We start from the raw sequence: 13,198 nt of genomic DNA, 5'->3' as shown, positions 1-13,198 counted from the left end.
GCAGGAATACAAACCTTTACCTGAAGCATGTAAAATGGGAGAGAGGGATCATGAAAGCAAGGAAGAACAAGATTTTAAACAGCATGAGACTGTAGCTGTCCTATACCCTGAAGGAGGTCTGTGTCTCTGTCTATCTGTCTCTCTCTCCACTTGAGTTAAAAGCATACCTTTGATTAGAATTAAAATCTTAGTGAAGATAAAGCCTTTTGTAGTTTCTCCTCATGAGCTAGCAGTTGTATTTGAAGGGAATGTGATGTCATAGGGAACGTGATGAAAACTACAAATACTTTATCTTCACTTAGATTGTAAATTAAGAGCTTGCTGGCGTTCAGAGGGGAACAAAATGCAACACTGCTTTGCCTGTGATTTACATTAACCTAGTGTCAGAAACAGGAGCAGCAGAGAGAGAGGTTTCTGTCCCTGGGACTTGACCAAAAATATGTTTTGTTAAACCAAGGCTGTTTTCAACAAGAAGTGGAGAGGGCACGTTAACTTTTTATTCATACTAGAAGTTACTGAGAACTCCAGCGGGGTGGAGAGTGGAAACTGGCCAGCTAACTTCAGTCTAAATTGAAAGAAGAGATTTGTTTAATAAATTTATGGTGATCTTGGGGGCTGTAAAGGAAGGCAAGAACCCAGGCAAATAACAGGCATCCTGTAGGATGCCATTTATGTCAGCACACAATGAAAATGGGGATGAGTGTCTTCTCAATCACTCCTAAAAATAGGAAGTTTGAAATTGAGTAACTGGGAGAATGTGGCTTCCAGATGGGGTAGTTGATAGCTTTATGTTTAGCAGCTACGAAGTGTAGATAACCCCTATCAATAGTGACATAGTAGTGACAACACTTGTTTTTGCAAATGAGTGGGACAAGGTTGAAAACCACAGATGAATAATGTTTTTTTTAAAAGGAAAAGATGACAGATCAATATTAGAAGGAATCTTTTTATTGGTTTATTTAGCTGTTTAAACAGACTGTTAAACATTGCCTTTAAATTGACTGTTAAAGATCCCCTTTTAAGTCTTGTATTAAACTATTGAAGCAGGATAGTATACAGAAAATGCTACTTGATGTTGGGTCCCACCCAAATACTGGAAGATTGGAGGGGCTATTGAAACAAAGTATTAACAAACAACTGAAACAAAGTATTGACAGTGAATTTGATTTCCCATCAAAATTAAATCATTGCATTTTTTTTTTTAGTGTCTTGGTCACTTTAGAATAGATCGATATACACACTATAAAAATGCATGGTTCATGGGATTTTTTCCATCTCTTCACAAAAAAATATAACATGGTCCACTTTTGCAGCTTTAGGTAAATTTAGGATTTTAATTTTCTCTTTCTAATACAACTTCATTTTATACCAAAAACAGCATCTAGTCTTGGTGTAGGAAAGAAATAATAAAACTATTCACATTCAAATTTTGCCTGGCAAAATTGCCAGCCATTGGTTTAGATATTCTTAATTTAGTCAAAATTGCCATTGTTATATGCATAGGAAGCAGGCCTAAGTGTCTCTATAAACATGCATTGTATGTTCTACAGCTCTATTTAAAGGTGACCTTCAGAGTCAAAACTAGGCTTGTACCTTTTTGAATGCTGCTTAATATCTAAAAGCCTGACATTGAACTAGGAAAAAAACAATAAAAAATCCCTTCAGGCTTTCCTTTATACATCAAAAAGTAAAAGGACACAAACCTTTTATTTATTAAAAAATGTTTTCCACCTGATCGGTCAGTATTCCTTAGGCAGTCTTGGTAACCTGTAATTTTTCTTTGTACCTCTGTACTGTGTTGCTCTGATCTTGGCTTTCTCAAAAACTTTAACTTGCTCTGACACTTCCTGACAAAGCTTCATGGTCATTGGATAGTGGGGCCCAAACAACAGGAAGTGATCACTATGGCTAGGGACAGAAATTACACATAAAATGGTGTAAGTGGTCAGAAATTGGTTCAAATCTGTAACACAACAAAAGTTCAGTGCATATAAACTGCTTTCAAAATAGCCAAAACCAGTTTAAGATAAACCTGGATGGGTGTAGTATCAGACTTAAACTGATTTAACCTAAATCAGTTATTGAACTTTTGTCCCAGATCCCTTCCATGTTCAAGTTAACTCACAGTCCCCCAGAATCCCTGGGAGCTTTGCATCTCCCCTACAAATTCTCCCCTCCCCCACTTCACAGTGTGGGCAGCTAGCCTTGGTCCAAGCTTTTTGCTGCAGCCCAGCAGGGAGGTGTGTTTTAGCGCCTGCTGGGTTCTGGCCTGGGCCAGTACAGACATGTGGCTGCATTTCCAGAATCAAAAGTGAATGTCTGTTCATTTGCTTATCGATTCAATCTATGCAGCTTAAACTAACCTGCAAAGACTGAATCAGTTCAGCCTTCAGCTTTTTGACTGGCTGTATTTAGCTTATAAGTGTGTAATACTTTTCCTGGTAGACCTACTCTGCATGTCTGAGTTGGCCAACAAGGAGGCCTCTATTATATTGATGTGAAAGGAGTTTTTAAATGTTGAGATGTAAGGGGAATAATAGGAATTCAAACCTAAAAAAAGTGTGTTGGTAATTTAAACCCATCCCCAGATAATTCACTAGTTATTAGTACTGTTGTGAGGATTATAACAGATCTGTGTCTGTCTTGGCTGTCTGTGTCTAGATATACATAAGCATATAGATATGGAATGTCAGCTTGAATAGCTATTTGTCATGTGAATACTGGTTATACCAGAGTGGGCTGCACTCATGTGCTTTACTGTTCTTTGTAATTTTATGGAAGTTTTTTTTTTTTTTCTTTTGAGTACCAGACATTGTAAATGCTGTCTTTCTCAGTAGTGGGCAGTAAATTTGCCCTTTTTCAGGGATTCGTGAATTCTGTGATGCTAGCCTTTCTGGTGTTTTAAAATATCTTTCATGCATGCTTTTAAATAAATCGCAAATACCACAAAGTCCTCCTCCGTGTGCAGTGTCATGTATTTTACTAATGTCAAGGCAACACCTACATAGTTTGTACTATTTATATAGTGCCCATCACTCAGTCAAATCGCCAACTGCTTTAGAAATGCTAATTAATTAAAGCCATAGGGCACCCCAGTGAGGCAACATTCGTTGCTTCCAAAGTACTTTAGCCTTTTTATAAACATACTTATTGTTTCCGCAAAGAAGAAAAATGTAGATACTTTATTGTAACTTTTCATGCTATTGTTGAAATTAATTCAACATAGGGAATGGACTTTCTGATATCTCCTTAAAGAATAATACAGCAAAGCACAGAATATCCAGTAAGCTCTTAATGTGTAGAACACAACTTTACTTTTCCAGAAAGTTGAGGAAGCAACCAACAGGTTGATCTTTCTTTCTTCTCCTGACAAAGGAAGAAAAATTGCTTGCAGATGTAAAGGGGATAAGACTCTTGGAAGGAAGTGATTATAGTATAATAAAGTTTGTGATTAAAGAAATAAAGGTACAAAATTAGCAAAGGAGGAATATTGAACATCAAAAGGGCAGATTTCAATCAAATCAGACATAGCATGGAAGGTCCCATGGGTAGACCGAATGAAGCATAGTGGGGTTCAGGAAGCCTGACAGTTCCTTAGGAACATAAAATTGAAGGTTCAACAAGAAGCTATTTCAGTGTGGTAGGAAGAACTTCAGGAGTGATTTGTCTATACAAGAACTTCTTGCTTACCTCAAAGCAAGAGAAATGTCAGAAGTAAGATGGGCAAGTCACTAAAGATGCATACCAAGGAGCTGCAAAGATGTTCAAGGACAAAATCAGGAAAGGAAAGGCAAAAAAGATACGCCACTGGAAACAGATGTTGAAGATGATTCAATTTAAATGTCAGATGGAATAAGACCAAGCGAACTGTGAATGATCCTACAGATCTATTAGCAGAAGCCACAAAGAAGGCCAAGTCGCTCAATAACTGCTTTGCTTTGCCATCTAACAATTAAACTGACCAAATAGCTAAAGAAACTAATACAAAAGAGGCAAAAGGCAGCAGATCACTGTAAGTAAAGAGCATATTGGAGTTCTTGACAAACTTTGGATGGATTTGAAAAGGGCAAATGTGACATGTTACACAGGGGAGGATAATTACATGCACAAAAGCAGAAAGGGCAATGTTTGGCTTGGCAGTAGCATTCCTGAGACGCATCTGGAGGCTTTGGTGGGTCAAACTTCATGTGAGCCAACAGTGCCATACAGTTGTCAGACAAAAGCACAATTTTTGGCTGTGTTAACAGGAATGTAGCATGCAAGACACAGGAGGTGATGGTACTATTTTACTCAGCAATGCTTAGACCTCAGCTAGGGTACTACTTGCAGTTTGGGCCCTGCAATCAAAGGACGATGTGGAAAAACTAGAGAGGATTCAGAAGCAAGCAACAAAAATGCTAAAAGGGTATAGGAACACAAGTTGTACAAGGAAAGGTTAAGAGAACTAGTTATGTTTAATTTGGACAAAGTTAGATTAAAGAAACATTTCCAACTGTTTGAAAGGCTGCTACATAGAACAGGGAGGACAACCTCGTCTTGGAGAATGGGACATGAAGCAACAGGTTTAAATCTGTCTGCAACGAGGCAGATTTAAATAAAGTATCAAAAACAAGTCTTTGTTACTATAAGAACAGTAAGGAACAAACTTCCTAGGGAATTTGTGATATTTTCATTAGAAGCTTCCAAGAAGAGGCCAGATTGTCATTCATCTGGAATTGTACAGAAATTACACATCCTGCATTTTTGAGTAGGATGTTAGACCCTTGCAGTGCTTTCCAACTCTGATTCTGTGAAGGATACAAAGTTGTCAACTCATGATTTCGTGGAGAGTTGCGCTCTAGTTTTACCTAAAGCCCCACCCAGTTCCTGCAATGAAGTAAATGTATTTCAGCTATTTTTGAAAAAAATATGTTTCTGGCCTTCATGGTTGTAGAGTAAGCTTTGAAAGCGAACTCTAAAGGCTAGAGGTGTCAGTTGCCTCTCAGATTGGCACCGATAAAAGGAGAAATGACATTCTCAGTTATCGGCTTCTTTTTTTCTGTTGTAACCAATAATATTTACCAATAATTATGCCTTCTGGCCAGGGCTTTGGACATTTGGGTTCCCTCTTCCCCCATGGGGCCGGGACCCTCTGATGCCTGGGTTCCCTTGGGAAATGGCAGGTTTCCCCTTGCAGAAAGGCAGCATTCTAACCTGCAAGGGGTCCTGCTGCCTGGAGTGAGACACAAGGGGTACCATGTGCATGTGTGCAGCCACATGCATGCATGCAGCCAGAAATACAGCCAGGCAGCATGGAGAGCAGCTCCCTGCAGGTAAGTCTATGGAAGGGAAGGGGCAGGGGGCAGATCAAGGCCCCCACAGTGAGGGAGGGAGTGGGGCTGGGGCTGGGGGGGCTGCCCAGCCGAGGTGGTACATGGACATGGGGCAGAGAGTGGGATGGAGCCACGGGCAGCTCATCCAGGGGGTATGGGTGGGATGGCTCTCCACTCTGCTGCCTTTCCCTCGGGAGCCTCCTGCTGGCCCCGCACTCCCTGCCCATGTAGTAGTAGTGGAAGTTGCGAGTTGTGCCTTCCTCTGCTAAGCAGGCAGATGTGATATGGGGCTTCCGAGGCAAAGGCAGCAGGGTGGAGATCCCAGAGCCCACAGCAGGCAGCCTCCATCCACTCTCACCCCACTCAGCTTGGCTCTACTTTAAAAGCATCCCCGTGCTTAAAAATGGTAGTGATGGTACTTGAATTAAATAAAGCTTATTCAACAAGCTTTAGTTAGTGCCCCCTGCCACTATTTTTAAGTGCCAGGGTGCTGATACATGTGACTTGGGGCTGCTGGTGTGCACCCAAATAAAAGATTTATTTATGTCAGTAAATCGGTTATCAAACCAGCATTGGCCCATATGGTTGGCTAATAATCAGCTGTCGGTATCAGCCAAGAAAACCTTTATTAGTGCACCCTTACTAAACACTAAAAAAACAGGACCCTTTGAAAAAAAAAACCTGATGGGGTTAATATACTTAGAATTAGACCTTCTGACTATTGGCAGGCAATTCAGAGGACCATCCCAGAGACTGCTTGTCAGTGCTCTGTTATCTGTCAAGCTGCTTAGTACCATACAGTGTGTTCTGCAGTTAACTGAAGGCTATGACTAAAATTATTTATTTTTAAACAGGTGTTTTTTTACTTCCCAATAAAAATGCTTGAGAGAAATTCTTAATGCAAGTTTGGCTTTTTTATGAGGATCTGTGGGAGTCACCTTTGCAATTTTTCTTTTCTTTTTTTTTTTTTTTTTTTTTTGAGGGGAAGGGATGGGAGAGAGAGTTGAGTGTTTTTGATTCTGTTAAACTGTTTACTGTGTGTAGGGCCAGAATATCTTCACCAAAAGTCAAGCTTTGTTTTTTTCCTTTGTCCTAATGTTCTTCTATCTTCCATCTTTTATTTCTATTTCTTCTCCTCTGCCATTTCTAATCTGGCAAACATTTCAGGTTTTCCAGATTTTCTCAGGTTTTCTCAGGTTTCTCAGATTTTCTCAGGTTTTTCCCAAACATTTCCTAGCATTTTCACTGTTAGTCTAGTAGCTACTTCCAGTTTGTCTTCCCCATCCCATCGCTTTGTTTTTAAAAAATAGTCTTGTCATCCCATTCAGATATAAGGAGCACAATCATGTTTTTCTACAGCCTGGGATGATCAGTGATATATTATTATACCTTCCAAGTCATGAGGAAGCTCATGTTTCTGCTGAGGCTCCCATTGGTCCCCCAGGATAAAAATCCTGCAACTACCACATCTGCTATGTTAAACACACTAAGTGTTTGGACATTTTTCCAGTTTATATTGACTGAATTCGTAATGGAAATGTTCAGGCCTCAGTATTAATTCATGTATTTGTATATTATTCATGTATTGATTTATTTCATTCCATAAACCCTCATCCTTGAAAGAATCACACGTGTTTAACTTGAACTTCAAGCATTCAAAAAGTCCAATTGACTTTTTTTTCATAGAATTTAGTTTAGTAGGAACCAAGGAGTAACATGAAAAGTCAAATGCAGAAGTGTTTCATAGAGAGGAGAAGCTGCAGAAAAAACAACAGATCTTATGAAATCCTGAAGCTTACCTGCCCTTCATCTTTGTACAGTGACTAGAGCTTCTACCTGCTGTTGTAGAGCAATTGGTACAATACCAAAGGGTATCTCTACACACAGCAAGCTACACACAGCAAGCTACCTAGAAGAAAGTTAACTGTTTATAATGGACCTGGCTAATATAAGCAATTTAAGGAAAGTACTGAACGTGTTCTCTACGTGAATATCGGTATTTCAGGTCTCTTCTTCCTACCTTCACTTCACAGTGAAATTCTTTAATGAATTCTCATTAATGAGCCAACCTGAAAGGCCATAACAGCGTGTCTCATGTCTTTGCGAACAGCAGTATTTTGTGCAAATACTGTAGTTGTATGTATTCACCAAACCAATGTTCACCTGTTTATAAACTGAAGATGGCACTTGTGTGTTTGATTCAAGGATTTATCAAGTAAGAAAGCAACCCCTCACCTTTATTTTCTGTTTTCTGCAGTTGAACATTCTGGTTGACACTGGAAGCAGTAATTTTGCAGTTGCGGGTGCTCCAAATCCTGATGTTACATCGTACTTCAATACCGAGAAGTAAGTGTCTTTTCCTCACACTTTGAGCAGGGTTGAGTGCCACTACAAAAACCACAATGCAAAGCAAGTGGACAGGATCCTGTGACAACTGGTAGTTGGTTGTGGTATGTGCCTTTCCTTCTTGAGGGTCAGAGTTTTACCAACCTTTCTCCAGGCTGAGCAGTATTTTACTTCCCTTAATGGGCTGATTAGAATAAAGGGCTAATTAGGATCCAATGAAAATTTTTTGGACAAAATCTTTCTTTTCCCTGATTCAGCTGATTATAAAATATTTTTGCAAAGATCTACAGGTTTCAGTGAATTCTTATCAGAGCAAAACCTGAAAACAATTCTGAAAGTTGAAGTGAAATGATGCATAAAAACTGCCGAAAAAAATTGATTTTTTTTTTACTTTGCATTTTGTCAAAAAATGTTCAATATGGCATGACTTGCTGGAACATCTAGTCACCAAATATAGCACCACCATAAGCTTTATTGAGAAATAAGCTCAGTCATTGTCACATTTTGCTATTAGTATGTTGTTTTTCCCTCGATGCAGTAGCTTACCTGAAATACTGAAAGAAGGTGTAGCTGTACCCATCTTTAACTGAACTGCAAGAACATTGCCCAAACTGCTTTGATTGAGAGAGAGGAAGATGCTTGCCATCCCTGATACCTCTTCATACATGTCAGATGTGTAATTTTTGCTTTATTTGGGCTATTTTTTCCCGTAAAATGCACTGTACATTGAGGGGAAAGCTGCACTTCTACGCCAGATGTGATAGTTTGTAAGGCTACTCTATATTCAGCAGCCTTAATGGAGATTTTTCATGGCTTATTCCAGAAATAAAACCCATCTGAAGAATCCAGCATTTGCCTTTGAAAGCTATTCCTGGAATACTTAAAAGTATAGAGTCCTACATGCCAATTGTATATGCTGCATTTTCTATGAAATAATGCTTAATCTAAGTAGTATTAGGATGTGTTATGTAGTGACAGTAATTGCTCAGCAATTGAGTTTCCATTATAAATCCCCCACCCCTGTACATATGTGCACACACCAACTACAAAATCCTCAAATTTTGGTAGGTTAGATTTTGGGTAAAGTAAGGAATCTTTCTGGTAGGTGTAAAACCAGTTGGACAAGAGATTCCTCAGAAACCCCAAAAATAAGGCATTTGGGGGAGCCCAAAAAATCTACTAAAGGAACAACAAACCTTGTGACTGGATTTGCTCCTTTGTGACATCTAGTGCAGAGGTTTTGGGCTTTGAGTAGGGTGAGCAGTGAAATCAGGGGGACAAAGTTTCCTACTGAAATCTGCTGTGGAGCAAAACCAAATAGTGGAAGATGCCATTCATCTGAGCATTCAGCGCAGTGCCAAGGGGAGGGGGAGGGGGAGGGAGGCAGTCCCAGCCTTCCTGTCAGCCTTGATAGACTGGTTGGGCTTTTGTAAGCTTCATACTGATCTAATTGGGAGGAGAATGGACATGTTGTGCTATGTCCATTATGTTGACTAGCAGAACATGGAAAGTACACCAAAAATGTAATAAGAGTTGCAGTATAAGAGCAGGATAACAACTTCTTAGGAAAGGGTTGTGAGCTTCACAGCTTGGACTTGTGGAGACTTTCTGGACCACTGGGTTTGGAGGGTACTGAGAGGATGCATGGCTGATCATTCTAAAGCTCAAAGGTTAGAAACGGAGAAAGAGGCAGGAACGTTCCTCCTAGAGACCCCGTGCATGGAGTTTGGGAAGTGCCATGTAGTGCTAGAAGGGAGTTCCTCAGTCCTTGTGATTCCCTAGCATGGAGGCTTGGGAGAAGTTTCTCCCAGTAAACCACTCTTTTTGGGTAGTATGGGGTGTCCCTGTACCCATCCCCAGGTGGCCTAACAAGAGAAGAGGAGCTTCATTCGGTGCCTTTCCTGGTCTGAAAGAAAGCACTGAGAAGTGGGGACTTCCTCTACATATGGACTAATGTAGTGAAAGGACTCTTTTTCAGAGGAAGTTGTCTGGGAACTAATTATAGAGACATTGTGGCCATCAGCTAACACTTCCCAGCTTTGCTCCCATTTCCTAGCAACTTCTAGTATTTGTAGGAACATGGCTCCGTTATGTCAGGTCCAGTTAATGAACAGAAATGATCCCTAGGAAATGCCATGCAGCACCAGAAGTTTGCAGTCATGTATCTGTGTTTTGTGTATGCTCTTCTTAACTTTTGGCAGGTAGTAGCAACAAAAGGGAAGTGTCACTGAAAAGGCTGTAGAGAGAAACAAAAACGTATCAGTACAAATATACAAGAACTTCATAATGCAGCATAAATGTTTATATTATAACCATGTTGGACATTCATATGTAGGACCCTTATACTTCAGACTTCAAATAAACATACCCTTGATAGACTCCTGGCTCCACTGGAATCAATGACAAAACTTTTGTGGACTTGAATGAGGCTACCATTTTGTTTTGTTTTTTTTCAAAATGAAACAAATATTTGATGTGCTTCAACACCAGCACTTTTCTTCCAGGTTATTTTACCTCTATTAAACAACATGAATGCACATTTCAGCAACAAAGTTATAAAATGCTCCCCACATCTCCAAAAAGCATTAGTACTTATTTTATTTTGTTACATTTTTATGTAACTGTTAAGGTGGAGTACTGTTAGAATCTTAGTTCAGTGTTAGTACCTCGGTTCTGAATGCCCTGGGGTGCTATTTTTTCTTTTTATTTAACTCAAATGATCAAAATGCTAAGCAGTGTGAGAGAGGTCTTGACTTCAGTTTGTTTTTATGTGGACAAGAAAATTGTCTTGCTATGGAGTCTTGAGGAAAACAGCGCGGAATTATTGGTTTTATAAGCCTGACCTCTGTGAGTGTTCTAGAAAAAAAAATTCTTTGAGAAACTGTTCTGTGCAATTTGTTTTTTTCTTTTTGCCTTCATAGAGGTCTGATGCCTGTCTGTGAGTCTATTTAGCTATAAAACAAGCAAAACTTTGCAATCTGATATTTGAGCACTTTGAGTATTAAACTGCTGACATTCTCCATACCACCTAAAACAGTGGTTTTCAACCTTTTTGAACTAGAGGCACCCCTCCCTCAATTTTTGAATTGTGTGGCACCCAATTTAAAAAACTAATTAATAGTTTATAGTGTTTATGTTTTTGCAGAGGGGCCTGGCAATAAGGATTGGGGTATCATCCGGGCAGAGACTATCCTGAGCCTGCACTTTTCTGCTTATTTCCTGACACCTTGCTTATCTCTTCCCATCTCATGATCTGGCAGAACCCTGGTTGAGAATTGTGTATCACGTGATGGCAGGGCAGGGATTGAGGTAATTTGGTAGTCTCAGTTTTGAAAAATTCAGCTGGTATTAGCTTACTGTGTTTGTTGTTCATCAAGTTCTGCTTCAGCAATCTTGAAGTGGGGTAGTAGGAATTTCCTCTGTTTAATGGGGTAGAAACCACTTGAGTATTTTGCAAGTGAACTAATTATGCCTTTAAAAGGCGGAGGGAGGGGCAGAAGGGTGGGAACCTGGGAACTTCATTTCTCATACCATTTAAAGTCTGTCTGTCTTTATGGAAAAGTAGCTGTGTGTGTGTGTACACATGCACACATGTTCTCCGTGTGTGTGTGTGTATATATGTATGTGCACACACACACACACACACACACACACACATTTATTTATTTATTAGTGAACATAATGGGCTACTTTTCCATAAATAATTTACTTGAAGTACAAGCATTTTTAACAGTGTATTTCAGATTATATCATCATTGCTTAGGCAGGTGAATGAGTGATAGACAAGTGAGATGGATTTATACAGCAGACCACTTTTATTAATGGAAACATTGGCTGTCTTTTTCCACCCCCACCCACCTCACCCCCAAAGAAAGGAAAAAACTTTCTTGCCAAACTTATAATTACTTCAATCATGGGTTAAAATGATTAGTATTTTTTATATAACTAAATCACTTAGGAAAGACCTTCCTTAGTCTAACCCTGACCTCTTCTTTCTTCTCCATGTTAAAGAGGAAGGGTATGGTGGAGGCTGTCACCTTTTAGACAGGCGTGTAACATGCCTCCAAGCAAGTCTGTGTGCCTAAGGGAGGACACAAAGACAGTGTAATGTCATCTGAAGGTTGAGTGTGAATACTATCTACTTCCTTCGTTTCAAATACAAGCATTCTTTGGAGCTTCCTGAATTCTTACATTTTGGTTACCTTTTGCAATTAGCAATCATACAAGAGTTGAATTCATCATGCACATCTGACTCTCAGCATTAGAAAAAACAAAGCACACTTGTTACAACTGAAGGGAGGGAAGACAGATATTCAGAGCAACAAGACTTGGAAGAGGCCTCAGCAAGCTTAAATATTAAGCGGGGATGTCAGAGCCAATGAGCTGGCCTAACTTTTCCTCTTGCTCTAGCCCAGGGGTATGCAACCTTTTTGAATGTGAGGCCAGATAATGAACTTTTTATCACCCAGTGGGCCGGTGAGTCATATTCAAAGACCACACAGGAAGTGGTATCACATCAGGAAGTGATGTCACGTGACCTTTAACACCAATGAAGTTGCAAGAATTGACAATGAAACGGGTCTGGAAATGTGGTTTAAAATCCAAAATAAAAAACAATATAAAAGCAACAATGAAATAATGCCAAACACTTGACTAAAATGAACACTTTCGCTTCTACTCACTTCTCAATGAATGAAAGAAGCATAATGCAAGTCGATAGATCAAACGTGGAAAAGATATCAGCCAGAGTGAAAATTAATCAAAGCAACAAAATATGGGTATTTTTGAGAATAATCTTCAAGAAGATTTACTTTTATTGAATTAATAACTTGTTAGTAACAAATCTTTAACAAGTAGTAACAAGTTGAACCCCCAATCCTGCACAAAGAGAAACAGAAGCAAACACAATCCAAACACCAGACAGTATTTTTACAAAGATGTTTACCTGCTCCAAATTTACATTGGAGCCCAGATCATTCGTGCTCTATTCTTGAGCATATTGTTCAGTCTTAAAGGAGCATACAGCACAGCTGCAAAGGGCTCAGCCACCACTTTCCCCCCCTGGTGTGGCCTGGCCAGCCCATCCCGTCCCTATCAAGTGGCGGCTTCCCCACATGCTGCTGCACTTTCCCCCTACCTGCGCCAGCTAGTCCCAAAAGGCAGGAAGTTCCACTGCCGCTTCTGCTGACCAGTGCCGACCCAGCCGGGCATCCCCAGCAGCACGTGGGAAGCCAGCTTCAGCCACATGCTGCCCAGATGGAATGGGCCCAGCCGGGTCAGTACCGTCCAGGAAAAGCAGCATGCAGCTGAAGCTGGCTTCCCACATGCTGCTGGGGACGGGAGGAGGCAGGCCAGGTCGGCACTGGCCAGCAGAAACGGCAGTGAAGCCGTGGACTGCTTGGGACTGAGCAGTGCTGGCAGGGGGAAAATGTAGCTGAGCCCGTCGCTCTGACCTGGCTCGTCCCATCCTGAGAGGCACATGGCTCCGCTGCTGCTTCTGTTGGCTTGGGGCGGGCCCGCCCGGGCCCCCCCCTCCCCCG

The 13,198-nt window shown here is 40.5% G+C and overlaps 1 protein-coding gene across 2 annotated transcripts in view; it reads left to right on the top strand.

Moving 5' to 3' along the window:
• The window catches only part of BACE2 (beta-secretase 2), a 79,476-nt gene that overhangs the window by 31,501 nt on the left and 34,777 nt on the right, over positions 1 to 13,198 (top strand). Inside the window, exon 2 of one of the 2 annotated variants that reach the window (XM_025215410.1) lies at positions 7,570 to 7,658. In XM_025215410.1, coding sequence (XP_025071195.1) covers positions 7,570 to 7,658 — 89 coding nt within the window. Of the gene's footprint in view, positions 1 to 7,569; positions 7,659 to 10,825; positions 10,968 to 13,198 lie in introns of those variants that run through there. The other variant, XM_025215411.1, reaches the window with a different exon arrangement.

Source organism: Alligator sinensis, unplaced genomic scaffold (assembly GCF_000455745.1).
Source record: "Alligator sinensis unplaced genomic scaffold, ASM45574v1 scaffold840_1, whole genome shotgun sequence".
Classification (NCBI taxonomy): domain Eukaryota; kingdom Metazoa; phylum Chordata; order Crocodylia; family Alligatoridae; genus Alligator; species Alligator sinensis.
The sequence above is the reverse complement of the archived record's forward strand: the minus strand, read 5'-3'. Positions and strand labels throughout refer to the sequence as shown.